Source organism: Acinonyx jubatus, chromosome D1, assembly GCF_027475565.1.
Source record: "Acinonyx jubatus isolate Ajub_Pintada_27869175 chromosome D1, VMU_Ajub_asm_v1.0, whole genome shotgun sequence".
NCBI lineage: Eukaryota > Metazoa > Chordata > Mammalia > Carnivora > Felidae > Acinonyx > Acinonyx jubatus.
Window position 1 is genome coordinate 109,217,832 of NC_069390.1, and position 18,043 is coordinate 109,235,874.

General features: G+C 39.5%; 1 protein-coding gene across 14 annotated transcripts in view; it reads right to left on the reverse strand.

Annotated features, from left to right (window-relative positions):
- The window catches only part of GRIA4 (glutamate ionotropic receptor AMPA type subunit 4), a 390,564-nt gene that overhangs the window by 98,329 nt on the left and 274,192 nt on the right, over positions 1 to 18,043 (reverse strand). For all 14 annotated transcript variants that reach the window (XR_003417752.2, XM_027051948.2, XM_027051942.2 and 11 more), the window contains one exon: positions 16,713 to 16,897. Coding sequence is in view for 13 of the 14 variants with exons in the window: in XM_027051948.2 (XP_026907749.1) it covers positions 16,713 to 16,897 (185 nt within the window). In the remaining variant the exon portion in view is untranslated. The remainder of the gene's footprint in view (positions 1 to 16,712; positions 16,898 to 18,043) is intronic.

Sequence of the window (18,043 nt, forward strand, 5' to 3'; positions counted from 1 at the left end):
GGAGACTTACTGTAATGAGGGCAGTCACTCACTAGTCCTTTGTCTCTGTAGAAAGCCCAACCCCCCAGATGCCTCCTGAATGTTGACTTTCAGGGTGCTTCAAAATACCTTATTATAGAGAGAAACAAAAGCTTTCCCTTGTTTCGTTTGATTAGCTAGTTTACCTCAGTTTCACCATAAGAAAAACGTAAGGCAAAGGATTTCTGCAAACACACTGCAGAGTTCAATTACAACCATGTAAGAGAACAATAGGACCTTTACTTCTGGGGATGCGATTCATAGTCAGTGAGGGGAACATGAAGAACCCCAGAACAAAAGGAACTAAGACTATTTGTGTGAGAAGAGATTTAGGGAGAGGACAGAGAATGAGAGCTCTCATCAGTACATGCACACACACACACACACACACACACACACACACACAACTGTATTTTTTCCTTCCACACTTGAAGATGTTAGAAATTACAGAAGTTTCTAATTAGGACACACTCATTTTTCGGAAGCTCCGAACAGTGGCTGACTGCCTTCCGGTAAAAGATGTCAGGGGAGAGTCTTTCTCAGGCTTAAAGTCATGTGTTTGCATGGCCACTGAGTGTCACAGACACTACTGATGGCCCACCAATGCTTTTCCTCTTAGCACTTCAGTGCATACTGCTATAACTGCCAGCACCTGAATTTCCTGGAAGTTGGGATCTTCTCTGATCCCTGGCGCCCACTTTGCTCATGGTGGGGCGGGCTAGCAGACCAGGCAAGAGGTGCCAGGGAATTAATGCCCTCCTCCCCAGCAGCCCCCATACAGAGACGGACGGGAGCTGGTGCAGAAGTATTCCAACGCCCATGCCAGAGAGAGGAGTCTGACATGTGCGTTCTATTTACACTAATTTCAAATGACATTTACAATAATCCTCTAGTAATTTACATTAATATCAAATGAGATTAAGCCTTGGTCACCCACATGGTAATTTTCTAGATAAATGCGCCTTTAATTGATTGCATTTCTCCACTGCACTTGCAGTGTGTTCTTCAACTCCCAAACCTACAGATTACACACAAATCCTTGTCTTAAGATCTGCTTCAGGGGAAACGAAACTAAGTCTCCAAATTAAAAAAAATTACCAATGTGACAGTGACATTGTTAAGGGTAAAAAGATACTTTTGTTGGGTAACTGTCCCAAGCTTTCATCTCTGTAGCATAACACATGTACGTTATATTCTGAGTTCCTAATCTCTGAGTATAATCAAGGACTCAAGTTGCATGAAATACCATGATTTTATTTGGATATCTAAATTTGGATATCTAAAAAAAAAAACAAGAAAAAAAGGTTTATTTTGATATAGAGAAATAGGGATGAATCAGCATCTTTAATAAATTCTTTTCATTCCTGATATATGATTTTTCCTTTTGTCCTGTCTTATATACTTTAAGGACATCCATACTTAGTACTGGTTGGCTACTGGTTTTTTCTTTGAATGTATTCCAGATGTTAAAAAAAACCCTTCGGTGTCGTCCTTCCAGAACAAAGATTGTAGATCACTTCTCCCCACCGAGGGCCCTCTGGGGGTAGGAACTGAATGGAGTCGTAGAACTATGAGCGAAAACCAAGTGCTAAAACGCAGGTGTTTAGTTCTGTCTCCACACCTCACCTCAGCATGGTAACTGCCAACAGCTACAGAAAAGCACATCGTAGAATATATCCTTCTCTCTGACTGCTATGGTGGCTCCAAAATTCTACACCCACAGAGCTTGAATAATAGTAGGATTCTCATCATGTTAACAATGGCCATCTCTTAGCAGAGATCCATTCTGTTTAACAGTGTTTTAATTTAGTGATTGAAAATATTTGTAGAGAGGCACAGAAGGTTCTATGGAATTTGTGATTTCGACTGTGAAACACACATAGTGGCCTGAAAGAGCCAGTGAGCACAAAGCTCTTTTTTAATTACAGAGATTATTTTTTAAGAAGCAATATAAAAAACAATTCTATGGGGCGCCTGGGTGGCTCAGTCGGTTAAGCATCCAACTTCGACTCAGGTCATGATCTCACAGTCTGTGGGTTTGAGCCCCATGTTGGGCTCTGTGCTGACAGCTCAGAGCCTGGAGTCTGCTTTGGATTCTGTGTCTCCTTTCTTTGGCCCTCTCCCACTTGTACTCTGTCTCTGTTTCTCAAGAATAAACAAACCCATGTTGGGTTCTTCGCTGACTGTGGAGCCTGCTTGAGATTCTCTCTCTCTCCCTCTGCCCCCTCCCTGCTTGCGTGACATGTCGTCACTGAATAAATATCTATTTATGGGTTATAAAGAAAACTTGAGGGGGCGGGTGGGGTTGGTGGTGATGGGAAAAAATGTCTTCAAATGTCACATATTGTCACATAGGTTTCAAAGGGATAGATAATTGTGAGGGGATATTTGAATTATACGTCAACTATGTTCGAACATGGCTTGCATAAGCACCCTGGAAAGGTGTTGTTCATGGGATAGATGGCCTCTAAGATCCAGCCAACCTGAGGGCCTCTGATTGTGTGACTTTCCAGTGTAGGGAAGTGTTAATGAACCACTGGTTCTGGGGGCTCCTGTTAGTATACCACCTTCTTACCACTCTCCCTTTAATTTCATGTTTCTTTTCCTTATCATTTTGATTTGAAATATTATCATCTAAACATTCTTCCCTCTCTCATTTTTAATTCAAACTTCCCTTATTTTCTTGGAGACGTTTTATTTTCCTGTATTTTCTAGGCAAGTAAAATGTAAAGAGGTGACTGCAGGGAGGGAGGGAGAGAGAGAGAGAGAGCTAAAGAGAGAGCAAGAAATTCTGTGGCCACTCTTGCAGGGAACACCAGGTTAAATAAGGTTTGAGGCTGCCTTGCTATAGGAGTTTTTAGAGACTTTAATATGCTAATGTTCACCAAAATCCCAAGAGCCAGATAGAGTACACAGCTCTGTAGAACAGTTTTAAAAGGTTGTTTAAGGACATCCTTCCTACAGCTTTACTCTCTACTCATCGCTTTCCTTAACCGTCACATACATTTCAGACTCGAGTTGCTTTAGCGGCATTTTCTTATTTCTCTTCTGTGTTGATCATCTTTACCCACAATAAAAAGTCAACGGAACTATTTGAGGCATATTCAAGATATGTTCTGTCCATAATTTTTGTGTTAGTGCCTCAACTATGTAATAATGCCAGCTGGTACCTTTTTAGTCACGAGTTCTAAAATTTGCACGTTTGTAATCTATTCAACAGATGGTAAACCGTGACTAGTTAAATACAGAAGACATATGACCCCAGAGTTACTCTCTTTACTTTTATTTCAGGAGAATGCTTTCCTTATAGGGGACTTTATTAAGTTTTTTGGACTTCAGACAGCTTGGTGCTGGACTTCAGAAAGCAGTTGGTGCATAGAACCAGGTTCCTGTGAAGTGGATTCAGAGTGCAGACAGAGATGTACACAGAGACCCAATCTTCACAGACAAATACAGACTTTTCTATGTAAACTCTTTACATTTGTTCAAGTGACTAACTCTGAAACTATTAAAAAAAACCAAGCAAATGAAAGGTCATAACCAAGAGAAAAAAGGCAGGGAAAATATGTCCCTCCCTAATAAATGATATTGTTCTATTTCAGTGTCTGTATGTTGTATTTGCATGTAGGTGTGTAGGGATCTTATTCCCATGAAGACTATTATCCATAACTAACAATACTGTTAAATTTTCCAAAGGAAATTTTCTTTTAAACCCTAATCATTTTTTAAATGATTTTTAAATTTAAAAAATTTAAAGCATTTTTTAAATGGTTTTTTTAAACCCTAATCATTTGAGCTTCTCAAAATCTTAACCAAAGTAATGGTGACTATGAATCCCTGAATTAAGTGCATATCGTGGTGCTTGGCAAAGTAGAGATTAATTAATACGTTTAAGAATTTCTCATTATCACTACTTGGCATTAGATATTTACTTGTTTATTGTGTGGCTCCCTCACGAGTCAGGGACTTTGCGGGGGGGCCTAGGACATTGTCCGGCCTCTGATAAGCACTCAATAAATATGTGTGATATAGACACCAAATAAATGAAGCTAACTACTGGTATACATGAGACATAAAAAATAAAGACGAAGCACCATTGCTCGCTTGATCACCAGTCTGTCCCCCTTTCAGTCCATTCTCTATGTTGTCATGAGAATTATCATTCTAAACCACAGATCGATCAGATCACATCTAAAAACACCCAGTGACATTTAAAGGCTATGCGGAATAGAAGACTACTTAACAGAGACTGTGAAGCCCTTTGGAACCTGTCTTCAATTTGCCATGAGCGTCTTCTCATTTCCCCTGCACCTGATGTTCCAACCACACGTACTTGCTTCCAGCCACCCGCAACCCCCCCCCTCCCCCAATGACTCCATCCCAGGGCTCTTCTTTCCCTCTGCCATCTGCCAAGGCCCTTTCCCACCGCTTCTTCCTGGGGAGTTCTGACTCATCTTTCAGCCATTTGCTTTAGTCTTTATCACACCTTTCCACACTGTGCTATATTATTTGCTTGTGTTCTTGTTTTCCTTTACATTTGAAATTCCTTTAAGGAATGAGCCACAACTGATTTAATTGTATACACAGTGCTTAGAAATGGATAGGTATGGAATAAATATTTGTTGAATAACCGAGCAAATGGGTGAATGTTATGTTCATGATTAAGAAAGGAAAATGACAGGGTATAGTGGGCAGAGACCAGAAAATTAGTTTCTTTCATGTTATGGGCAAGATACTTATATTGTTCTGTCATTATACTGGATTAAAATACTTGACCTTCAAATTTACATATGATAACAACCAGCAAAAATAGCCATAATATTATTACAAGAATAGAACTAAAAAAAAATTTTTTTTCTGGGGCACCTCGGCGGCTATGTCAGTTAAGCGTCCGACAGGCTCAGGTCTGATCTCATGGTCTGTGGTTTCGAGCCTTGCGTTGGGCTCTGTGTTGACAGCTCAGAACCTGGAGCCTGCTTCGGATTCTGTGCCTCCCTCTCTCTCTGCCTCTCCCCTGCTGGTGCTCTATCTCTCTCTCAAAAAAACATAAATAAATAAACATTAAAATAAATTAAAAAACATTTTTTTCCAGTATAGATTCTGTGGTTATAAAGGCAAAGACATATGGCAATATTCAGACAACTGAGGCCTGGACTTGGAAGAACATAACAATCTCTTGGTATATGTGACACTGGGGGTGGGGAACTTAGAAAAGAAAATTCCCTGTGTATAATCTTGATCTTCCTTCCATTTACCAGTGATCATGTGGACCTTTCTTCTTCTTTTTTTTTTTTTTTGTAACAATGACGCCATTTTAACTTCCTTCCACAATCTGATCTTAATATATTTTTTAAAGTTTATTTATTTATTTTGAGAGAGAGACAGTGGGGGGGGAGGGACAGAGAAGAGAGTGAGAGAGAGAAAATCCCGATGTGGGCCTTGAATTCACGAACGGTGACATCATGATCTAAGCCAAAATTAAGAGACGCTTAACCAACTGAGCTGCCCAGGAGCCCCCATAATCTGATCTTAAACTTGGCACCAGTTGTACGCAAGGGCAGAGAAAATCTAGGTGATCAGTAGGGAAGATGCGTGCAACGTAAGGGGAGGATTAAGCATGAATCTGTCCTGTTACCTTTCTAACGAAATCACTGATTAAAAGATGTGTCACTTCATGTACTGGCAGGTAGTGCACTCTATTACTCAACTGTCTGATAGGAACACTGGAGGTTTTATACAGTGTGGTTATACTGACGTTTACAAGACCCCGAAAAGTGTCCTCAAAGGTCATATTGGGTGCTTTGCTTCCTTTTTGTCAATCTCACTGCCTTTTAAGCATTTGGAGAGTGGATGCAGAATTCTGATGGAATAAATTACATAGTTATCCTCTGTCTCCCATTTAATGAGGAATATTACTTGCCTTTCTCTAAATCACAGTAGACAAGTCTACGCAGCAGCTTTCTATTTAAGGCTAGAAACACTAGCTTATTTCTCTAAAATTATCAGATTTTCTTTTATCTTTTTAAAAAGAAACTGAGCTTTTGAATGTTTGTGTCAACAACGATAACAGAAACTATTTTAAGAGGTATTCTTGAAGCAGCAACTAAAACAATTTTAGCTGAACACAATCAATGCCTAGAATGCACAATTCTTCCAAGATACAAGTACTAGCATTCTGCCAACCAGTTTCCTTCCTCCTCAAAAAACATACATCCTTTGCTTTCTTCACTTTTCCTTTTATATTAATTTTTTTTTTTTTTTTACTTTGTAAGGAAATGAGGAATATCCACAACCATGGTAACGGTTGCTAGGAGACAATTAGAGACCCCTTTCTAACTCCCACCAAGTTCCATTTGCACTAGTCTGACTGAAATCTATAAAGGTGTTTTTTTCCCCTGTTTTCTATGAAAACAACATATCCAGTGCATTAGAATGGGATTTACCCATTCAAATCAATTCAGCTAAAACGTAAGATTAAAGAAGTGAAAATTCACCTTTAAGAAAAAAAAAACAAACAAACCATAGCCTCACGTCTTTTAAGTTTCTCCTCACTTTGCTGCGGTTCCTGACGGATATGCAGAAGCAGCTTTACAATGGAGCCAAGCAGCAGGCCCTGCCAAGGGCCCGCAGTGCAGGAAGCTGCTGATACGATTTCTGTGCTGTAGTAATTTCTTTGAGTGCCTGATTTGCTCCCATTCCATCTCACTCATTGTTGCTCTAATATATGGAAATGAAACACTTGTGCTTTTTCAGCCAGTACGAGCCCAGAAAACCCGGATTTCCCATCATCTTTGGCGGGTGAGACATATTGGACAAGAAAGCTTCCCAGGTAATTGAGGGCTGACCTCCAGAAACTTCAAGGACTGGTGAGTGCTCTTCCTTCAAACACGGGAGAAAGATACCTCCTGCCTGTGTCTTCAAACGAAGCTCATTCAGACTTTCATTTATTGGACAATTATTTTGCTCCCTTTTCCTATCACTGGGGATATATTGGCAAATGCTAATTACAGACTCTGCTCTGATGGAATCAAGATTTCGACAACAAAGACAGACAGCTGAACTAGGACAGCACAAGGAATCCGCATTCCTGCTGCCTCGAGTCTTGTCAGCACCATCTTGGGTTACCTGCTCCACTCCAATTTCTACGTTTGCCACCTGCCCAATTTTTACCACGTAGAATGGGTCTCCGCCTCCTGGGCTTTCCCAGAACTCCTTGCCTTCCTGCCTTGTTTCCATCTGGAATATCCTTACCCCTCCATGGTTCCTGGAGAACTACAATGCATTTTGAATTTAAAAGTCTGTTTTCCCCCGGGAAGCACTTCTGACTGTCTCCATTCTACTGGGTCAGCACATTTGCTGGGGTCCTGATACACGTTGCAGTATTTCTGATTCTGAACCATCACACTGTCTGGTCATTATGCATTTTTGTTTCTGAGTTCCCAGCTTGAGAGTATGCCTTCCTGGTTTAGGGGCCATGTTTTGCTCATCTTTGTTCAGCCCCGCAGGGCCTGGAAGGATGTTGGGAACATAGATGTTGAATGCATGCATTCGGAATCAAGTGCAGGACCCTCCTGTCTCTACTGCTGTCTCCTGTCACCTCCTGTCTCTACTGCTCATTCCTACTGTCGGGACGCATGCTGCTTAGTCCTTCCACAGATGGTTCCAATAATCAAAGCCATCATCCCCAGTGATGAGGCCTCTTCTGGAGTGACTACTCACGACTGAAGCTAGTGTTCCTTGTCTCCATGCTTGTTTTTTGTCTCCTCTGTCTCTTATACTTCTGTTTTTGACGAATTTTTTTTGTCTTGGTGTGGAAAAAAAATGACCCCATGGGTATTAGTCAGTAAGTAAAATGCTCCTTCCTTTCTACATAATGATTCGACTAGTTATGGCACACGGAGGCAGGCTCTTTAAGCCGCTGGCTCTTGTTGATGCTTTATTCAAGTCAGAGATGTTTTTGGAAGTGGAGGTGGGTAGAGGTCTAGATTTAGTGCAGTTCTTTATGTTAGAGACATCTGAAAACTTATAAAGGCAGATTATAGATGAGCAGAAGCTATCTGTTCCGACACATTTGGCAGTTCACCAAAAATCCTGTCTGGGCCCTGATCTTATCACTGGGCGATACTGGACGAAGAGGCAGCCTTGGCCTTAGGACACACTGCTGAGGCCCTGTGCACTTTCCATCACTAAGGTACAAATGGCCACATTGCTGTTTGTGAGAAATCTGCCTCTTTCCAATTGGTCGTGCCCTGAAGCAGGATCACTGCCTTCCTCTGGTGATGCAAGAAGCCCCTGAGAGGTCAGGCATGGCTTTTAGGCTTTCCTGATTAGTTTGCAAACAGTATGGGAAGGTCACTGGCTTTGCCAACTGTCTGAGTGTCACGCTGCGTCTAATGAGAACCTGAATTCCCCTTTTCTTTTTTTTTTTTTAATTTTTTTTTCAACGTTTATTTATTTTTTGGGACAGAGAGAGACAGAGCATGAACGGGGGAGGGGCAGAGAGAGAGGGAGACACAGAATCGGAAACAGGCTCCAGGCTCTGAGCCATCAGCCCAGAGCCTGACGCGGGGCTCGAACTCACGGACAGCGAGATCGTGACCTGGCTGAAGTCGCTTAACCGACTGCGCCACCCAGGCGCCCCTGAATTCCCCTTTTCTGTAGTGAAAGGGCAAACAGTGCAGAAAGGGGCACCAATTATGTTTGAGGTATGAGACAAAGTGGCAGTTTGAGATACCCATGAGCCAATTTCTCTATTCCCTTGTCAAACAACTATTTCATAATGTAAGGTCAGTCCTTGACATCTTCTCCTGAGAAATACTTGGTGAGGCTCCTTAAATACATCCATCATGTGCCCTAAAGGCAGCTGGCTCTCGTTCCCTACCAGACGCCTCTGACATCATCACGTATTGGATAAGAATGGGCACTTATCCCCAGATCGCCGAGATGTTATGAGATCCTTGATCATTTTCTACGTGCTCTATTTCTAAAGGAAAGAAGGCATTTTCATAGGATTTTAGCCAATGCTTTTGGTTTAAACTTTAGTTAACCAGAGAAGAGTTGCTAACTAGAACAGAAAAGAGAAATAAATCTGTTACCTCATCACTTGATCTTCAGCACACAGAGTCTAGTGTCTCACCCAATGTGGGCACTCGATAAATATTGGTACGATGAATGAATGTACAGAAAGGGCCAACTGACGAAGGTTTTACTTTATACTCCTTTTCAAGGTGTATCCCGTGTGTAAAATTATATTGTTTCAGGATCAAATGCAATTATCAGTCTTTATCAGAAATAGCATTCGTGAATTTTAGAGTGAGCAAAATTTTCTAACATCACCTCAGTCTAATGTTCTTTATTCAGAGTAAGGAGAAGTAGAATCACGGGCATTAAATTATTTCATTTACTTTTTTTTTCTGTTACTTATTTATTTATTCTTGAGAGGGAGAGAGAGAGAGAGAGTCAGTCCCAAGCAGGCTCCATGCCCAGCGCGGATTCTGACATGGGCTTGATCTTATGACCCTGGGATCATGACTTGAGCCAAAATCAACAGTTGGACACTCAACTGACTGAGCCACCCAGGTGTCCCTCTGTTTACTTTTTAAAAATAAATAATTGCACATTTCTTAAAAAGTGAAAATATTCATCTTTTTTGGAAACATAATTTTGGGGATATAGGTTGAATGAGCAAAGAAAAAAGTAGCAGAGAGTACAAACCACCTGTGGCCCTATGTAATGACTGTATCCAGAGGATGAGTTGGGTGTAATGAGAGAAGGGTTTCACTGACCACAGGAACATGGGAATTTAGCTGCGTGACCCTTGTTATTTGTCATGGTGGAGTAAAACGTGTGAGCAACATTAGCCTTAAGCGCTATTCTGCTCAAATAATTTTTGATGCCAGAAAGACAGTTAAGATCAAGTTTGTTGCTGCTTTTCTGCTACTGGGCTAAGTATATGTATCAGTCTGGTAGTCGATATTCAGTTGATAAGGTCTTAGAGTCCCTAAGGACTCTTTGTAAGTAATCAAGCTCAGGATTCAAAATTAATGGATATGTGTGAAAATAAAATAATATATAAAAAGGTTTCCACTATAAAGCACTGATTTTGATATGAAAGCAATTCATTGGATTCCAGCTATATTATTTTTAGCTATTCTATAAAATAATTGTCAGAGGAAGAAAACTATGTAAGGTGAATAATGCTAGTGCCCAATATGGTATATTAAAGTAAAAATTGACAGCTTTAATAATTGATCACAAATTTAACAAATACTCATAGAGTAGTTTTGGTTTTTGTCTTTTTTTTTTCAGAGTTATTTTCAGCAGATGAGTGGACCAAATTGCCCACTGGATTTAGAAGGCCAAAAATGCAACTTGTTTTATTACAGCCTTGTGCAAACAATGACAATAAATCTAGCTTTGTAGTTTTGTTACATTTCTATTACCTTAAAACTCAGTGGGTAATATTTATATAAATTCTTCCTTTTTTCCTATGGTGTAATTTAGCATAGAAAAATCAATATACCTTAAACTACACTCGCGAATAGTTGTTTTGAAACTGATGTTTTGAAATGTTTGAATGCATACATGGCTACTTGCTATTGTGAACAATAATCTATGGAAGGGAAACTTCCAAACTCATTCTATGAGGCCAGCGTTACCTTGATTCCAAAACTAGGCAAGGACCCCACTAAAAAGGGGAATTATAGGCCAGTATCCCTGATGGACATAGATGTAAAAATTCTCAACAAGGTACTAGCAAACTGAATCCAAGAGTACATTAAAAGAATCATTCACCATGACCAAGTGGGATTCATTCCTGGGTTGCAAGACTGGTTCAATATTTGCAAATCAATCAACATAATACACCACATTAATTAAAAAAAAAGGGTAAGAACCATATGATTCTCTCAAAAGATGCAGAAAAAGCATGTGACAAAGTACAGCATCCATTCTTGATAAAAACCCTCAACAAAGCAGGGAAAGAAGGAGCATACCTCAACTTCATAAAGGCCATATATGAAAGACCCACTTCCTTAATATCCTTAAGCTAATATCATCCTTAATGGGGAAAAAGTAAGAGCTTTTCCTCTATGGTCAGGAACGGGAGAAGGATGTCCACTCTCACCATTGTTATTTAACACAGTACTGGAAGCCCTAGCCTCAGCAATCAGACAACAAAAAGAAATAAAAGGCATTCAAATTGGCAAGGAAGAAGTCAAACTTCAATATTTGCAGATGACATGATATTCTATGTACAAAACCTGAAGGACCCCAGCAAAAAACTGCTAGAACTAATACATGAATTCAGCAAAGTCACAGGATGTAATCAATATACCGAAATCTGTTGCATTTCTATACATTGTAATGAAGCAGTGGAAAGAGAAATCAAGCAATCGATCCCATTTACAAACGCACCAAAACCCCTACAATCCCTAGGAATAAACCTAACCAAAGAGGTAAAAGCTCTGTAGTCTGAAAACTATAGAACCTTCATGAAAGAAACCAAAGAAGACACAAAGAAATGGAAAAACATTCCATGCTCATGGATGGGAAAAACAAATATTGTTAAAATGTCTATTACTACCCAAAGCAATACACACATTCAATGCATTCTCTATCAAAATGCCACCAGCATTTTTTTTTTGCAAAGCTAGAACAAACAATCCCAAAATTTGTAAGGAACCACCAAAGACTGCCAATAGCCAAAGCAATCTTGAAACAAACAAACAAACAAACAAACAAACATAAACAAAACGAAGCTGGAGGCATCACAATTCTGGACTTCAAGCTATATTACAAAGTACAGTATAGTGCTGGCACAAAATGACACACATAGGTCACTGGAACAGAAGAGGAAACCCAGAAACGGACCCACCATTATACGGTCAACTCAACTCATCTTCAACAAAGCAGGAAAGAACATCCAATGGAAAAAAGTCTCTTCAGCAAATGGTGCTCGTAAAAATGGGACAGCACTGTGCCAAAGAATGAAACCGCACCACTTTTTTACACCATACACAAAATAAATTCAAATGGATGAAACAGAAAAACTATTAAAACCCTAGGCACAGGCAGCAACCTCTATGACCTCAACCACAGCAACTTCTTACTAGACATGTCTCCAGAGGCAAGGGAAACAAAAGCAAACATGAAGTATTGGGACTTCATTAAGACAAAAAGCTTCTCCACAGCGAAGGAAACAATGAAACTAAAATGTAACCTTCGAAACGGGAGAAGAAATTTGTAAATGACATATCTGATAAAAAGTTTATTCAAAATCTGTAAAGAACTTCTCAAACTCAACACCCAAAACCAAGTAATCCAGTTAAGAAATGGGCAGAAGACATGAATAGACATTTTCCCAAAGAAGACATCCAGATGGCTAACAGACACATGAAAAGATGCTCAACATCACTCATCACCAAGGAAATACAAATCAAAACCCAATGAGATCCCACCTCACACCTGTCAGAATGGCTAACATTAACAATTCAGGAAACAAGAGATGTTGGCAAGGATGCGGAGAAAGGGGAACCTTCTTGGTGGGAATGCAAACTGGTGCAGCCACTCTGGAAAACAGTGTGGAGTTTCCTTAAAGAGTTAAAAATAGAACTATGCATTCAGCCCAAATGTCTATTGACTGATAAATGGATAAAGAAAACGCAGAACATGTACACAATGAAATATTGCTCAAGCCATCAAAAAAGAATGAAATCTTGCAATTTGCAAGAACGTGGATGGAGCTAGAATGTATTATGCTAAGTGAAATGAGTCCGAGAGAGACAAATGTCGTATGATTTCACTCACATGTGGAATTTAAGAAACAGATGAACATAGTGGAAAGAAAAAAAGAAAAACAGAGAGGGATGCAGACCACAAAAATGACTATTGACTATAAAGAACAAACTAAGGGTTGATGGAGGGAAGTGGGTGGGGGATGGGCTAGATGGGTGATGGTATTAATAGGAGGGCACTTGTGATAAGCACTGGGTGCTATATGTAAGTGATGAATCATTGAAGTCTACTCCTGAAACTGTATGTTAACTAACTAGAATTTAAATAAAAGCTTAAAACATTAAAAAAATAAGCCAACTGAAATGAAAAAAATAAAGATAAAGCCCATATTTAAAAGTACAACTATGAAGCATTCATTTACTCACCCTTATAGTCAAGAACTTTATCTTTAATAAACACCTTAGTTTTGTTGTCCTCATCACAGCTTTCTAGTGACAGTTTTGCTTTTTTAATAGTGTTTTGGGCCTAAGGTCAGAGTTTTTCAAGCAAACTATCTAAAGACAGGGATAAAATTCTGCATTTTTAACAAAGCCGATACCTCAATCCAGTTGATTCCCAAGCCTACTATTTGTTGGAGATCTACTGCCATAGAATATTTATAATTAAGTTAAAAAAGATGTTGCAAAATTCTAAAAGCAACTAATTTTAATTAATTTGAAAATCCTGACACAGCCTGTAAGTCTTTTGGGCAGAGATTACAGAAAAGAGATATTAAAAAAAAATAAACAGCGATACATTCATTAGAACGAATTAGGCATAAAAATAACTTGGAAAACAGGTACAGAAGATGAAGTGCTTCTTTAATTATAGTTGTCCATTCACACATTTTAGGAGAAAATTGTGTGAGCCATTTCCATTATGATTTGAAAACTGATATGAATGAAAATATCAGCAGAGTACTTATGGATAGCATGTTGCTGCAGTCTGGAGGTTGCCTACCCTTTCATAAATGGACTAACACGTCCCCTTATCTGCATTATATTAACTTCCCCATCTTCTGAAAGAGGGCTACTTCTCAAAAGCATTTTCCTGATCAAGATTATTTAGCATTTTACTGTTTTAAAAACTGCTTTGGTTGATTCTCTGAAATTGTTTTCTCCTGTTATTTCAATTTATTAAAGAGGATGTTGAAATACAGGTGTATTAAAATACATGTAGAAACTCTTGATAAAGTTTGGATTAGCTCTTATGTTTAGACGAGACAGGAGTAAAACCAAGAAACATTAAAAAATGATTTGGCTTAGAGGTACAAAGCATTAAAATATAGATAGTAAAAAAAATCATGTTCAGGATCAGAACATGTCTTTTTTGGGGGGAAAATTTTACAGGACAAAGAGTATATTATATTCTCATAATACTGTAGATTTTGTACAATCGATTAGGTTTATAGTTGAGAGGGACAAAGTCTCATTATTACCATGCAGTCACGAGAGAAAAGAAACAGTTTAGAATTCGGGAGGAAGAAGAGACACGGAAAAGACATGCTCAAGTTTTCTAAGTTCTGGGGATGTAATGTACAGCATGGTGACCATAGTTAACAACACTGTGTCACGAGGGCGTCGCGGGGCTCAGTCCGTTAAGTTTCCAACTCTTGGTTTCGGCTCAGGTCATAAACTTGTGGTTTGTGAGTCCAACCCCTGCATCAGGCTCTGTCCTGACAGCGCGGAACCTGCTTGGGATTCTCTCTCTCTTTCTCTGCCCCTCCCCTGCTTGCTCCATTTCTCTCTGAAAATACATAAATAAGCTTAAAAAATTTAAAAAAACCAATACTGTATTATCTGTCTGAAACCTGTTAGGAGAGTAGATCTGAAATATTCTCATCCCCAAAAGGAAATGGTGACCACATGAAGTGACAGAATTGTTCGTTCACCAGCCCTTCTGTGGTCGGTCACCACATCATAATACGCTAGTATATCAAATTACCACACTGCACACCTTAAACGTACACAATGTTATATGTTAATCATATCTCAATAAGGCTAAAGAATATAAAAACAGTATTTTTGAGGGGCGCCTGGGTGGCTCAGATGGTTAAGCATTCAAATCCTCATTTCGGCTCAGGTCATGATCTCACGGTTCGTGAGCTCCAAGCCTGCGTCAGGCTCTGCGCTGACACTGGAGATCCTGTATGGGATTCTCTCTCTCTCTCCCTCTCTCTGTCACTCCCCTGCTCTCTCTGCCTCTTAAAAAACAAAAGTGTATTTTAAAAAATGATCTTTTTGAGATGACAAAAAAAAAAAAAGACGTCTGTTTCCCTTAGCAAGATTTTTTATTTAAGCCTTGCTCACAGAGTTTATCCAAAGCCCCCGGGTATGATTTCCTTCTCAGAAACCAGCTAAGCCCTGAAATGGGGCTTCTCCAGACGTGGTCATTTAAGCACAAGCGCTAAGAGGGTGTCTTTCTGAGCCTTCCTGGCCCTCTGACAGGAACATGGTAACCCAGGCAGTTCTCAGAACTGACTGTTCTGCGGGATTCATGAGGAGGTATTTACAGAGCTTCAGTCATTCATGGCAAACAACTCAAACTCTCCATGCAGGGGTGGCGGTGGGAGGGAGTGAAGACGGGGTTTGAGCTGAAGTGACTGTCTTACTTAGGCAAGTAAGACCAAAAGCTTTTTCTTGGATTCCATAAATACACATTTAAAAATTCCATACACCTCGAAAAGTTGCAACCTTGATGACTTTTTGGACTCCCACTCAGGAATAAACCTGAGTGACATACAGGTTTGTAATTAGTATCTTCCAATACGGCATAAACGTGTTTCTTCAATCAAGTTTCTTTTTTTCTTCTTCTATGAAAAGTTAACAGGAAGTGAATACTCTTTCATTTCCTCTTACAGTATAGACTGGCTTCACCAGACGTTTCAAAGAACGACCACATGCTTTTGTACCTTTAACTGGCACTAATTCTTACACAGTTGATGGGGGAAGCTCTGGCCATTGAGTTCAGGGTCCCTCAATATTAAGGAGGAAGCTCTGAAACGTACTTTGGTTTTGATTTTTCTAGTTGGGTACCTGAGTTATTCTTATAAATACACCTCCACATTGGTAAGTTTACTACTACAAATCAAACCCTATTATGATGCAAACTGTATGTGGTAAAATAACCAACAAAACATCACTACAATACTGCTTCAGCCAACCTGACTTGGTGTAGAGAAACAGGAGCGAACATTTCTGAAGCCACTAGATGGCATTCATTCCCTGCAATTTTGGCCAAATAGAGCTACAGCTCATCACGACATGTAGGGTCAGGAGGAAGGCAAAAGTTAACCACGATTTGAGGATATTTTCCTATCACTGAGCACAATAACAAAGCTCACTTTTACCTTTTCCTGTCTACTTCAAATCAAATCAACAAGCATTTATTGAAAAATTTATTAAAGGAGTCTTCATTTGTGAAGAGTTGAAAGCCATCTTCACTGTGCACTTAAACATGTAGAGGAAAATATGCTATACACAGTATGCAATTTAACTTTTACTTCACTGCTTTACATGTTGTTGGTTCTCACGCAGCTAGTTTTCTAAAGGTTACCAAAAACACACAGTCACAAATACTGAAACTTTCTAAGATTGTAGATGGCATTAGTCTTCAAAATTAATGTTTATGAAAGTAGGAGGCCAAGAGCTCTTGATGACTCACAAAAGGTCCTTTCTACGGCAGGTCTTAAAAATGTGTGAGAAATAGTGCTTCTAACGCACTGAGACCTGAGAACCAAAACGGCCTTTGGTGATAAATGATTATGATTTAGTTGTGGAGATGAATCATGGAATGAAAAATCCTGAACTCTGCACTTCAGACGAAATGGTGGGGAGGAAATATTGATGGGAACAAGTAAATCAAGAGTCAACTTTTTGTAGAAGGCATAGGGTTATAGCAACATAAAATCCAGGACTTACCTGTTCTAATATGTTTTGAAGTCTCTCTATCTCACAGTCTATTACAAATTTCTTCTCTTGTCGTCTATCAAGTTCTTCTAGAAGTTGCCTATAGCTGACATCATTAAAATTTTCCACACATATAGCGCTGACATGCCAACCATTCTGTCCTGCTTTTTCCATAATAGCTTGAAGTATTGAGTATCCTAGTGGGGAAAAAAAATCCAGACGGGTTACCAAAATCATACTTTAACTCCCCTTCAATAACTTATGTAGGCACTGAATCTACAGCAACATTTTTATGTTGCAAATACACAATAAATGCTTTAGAAATTTAAAATCTGACTGGTTATTTGTGAATCACTTGTTTTTGCTTTCTTTACTTGAGGCAACACCCTTTAAAATATTACTTGGATGAAGGAAGAATACCTTAAGAAGTTCTCAAAATTTCTCTACTGGAGAACATTACATTGCTTTAGACATGTTTTTGATGAGATAAACCAAAAACCAAATTCAGTACTACCGGCAGTCAATACAATTTCATAAATTCATTTTGTTAATTCTACTCACTGGAAAGAATTAATTTTGAACAACTGTTTAGGCTCTTCACTCGAACATGGTAGTAAAAACATTTTTTTTTGGATTCAGCTATGGAAGACATGATGTAGAAAAAACAATGCAAAAGTATGTATTGAAGACCCATTATTGTGAATGGAGAGGCATGATTATGTCCCCTCCCTGCCTTTTCTGGAAAGAAGGCGTTCTTTAACTCTTTGTCTCTTGGCTGGGGAATGATGTGGATTGAGGTTGAACTGAATGGCTACTAGGTGGGGCAGTAGGCACCCAAACTCATAATCTAGTAGAGGAGAAAAAGACATTCAAAGAAACAAAGGCAATTGAGTTTAAAATGGTGTAATGATAGCTGTGCTCAATGCAGTGTTGGCCCAAAGGGACGGCTTGGTTAAATCTGCCTTGTTGGACGTGGGTACCAAGTGCGGAGAACAAACAACTTGTACTGGGTCGTGAAGATTGAGGACACTCATCCAAGATTGCAGAAATCCGAGGAGTATTCGTTAGCTGGAGACAGCCTTCCAGTGAATGGGGGGGGGGGGGGGGGAGTCTGTGCCTTGTTGTCCATCCAGACCTCTCTGCATCAACCAACACAGAAGGGAAGTAAGAGGTCTTGGTATCTGGATTAAGGAAGATGCGCAAAACTTGGAATATAGCACCTGGAGTGTTTCTTCGGGCCAACACTGTCTTGAAATCTTGCTTCGGCTCTCGGTTTTTGACTGGCGGAGCCTTTAAACTATGAACAGCCCTTACACACGAACTGGTTAGACTCAGAGCCTGGT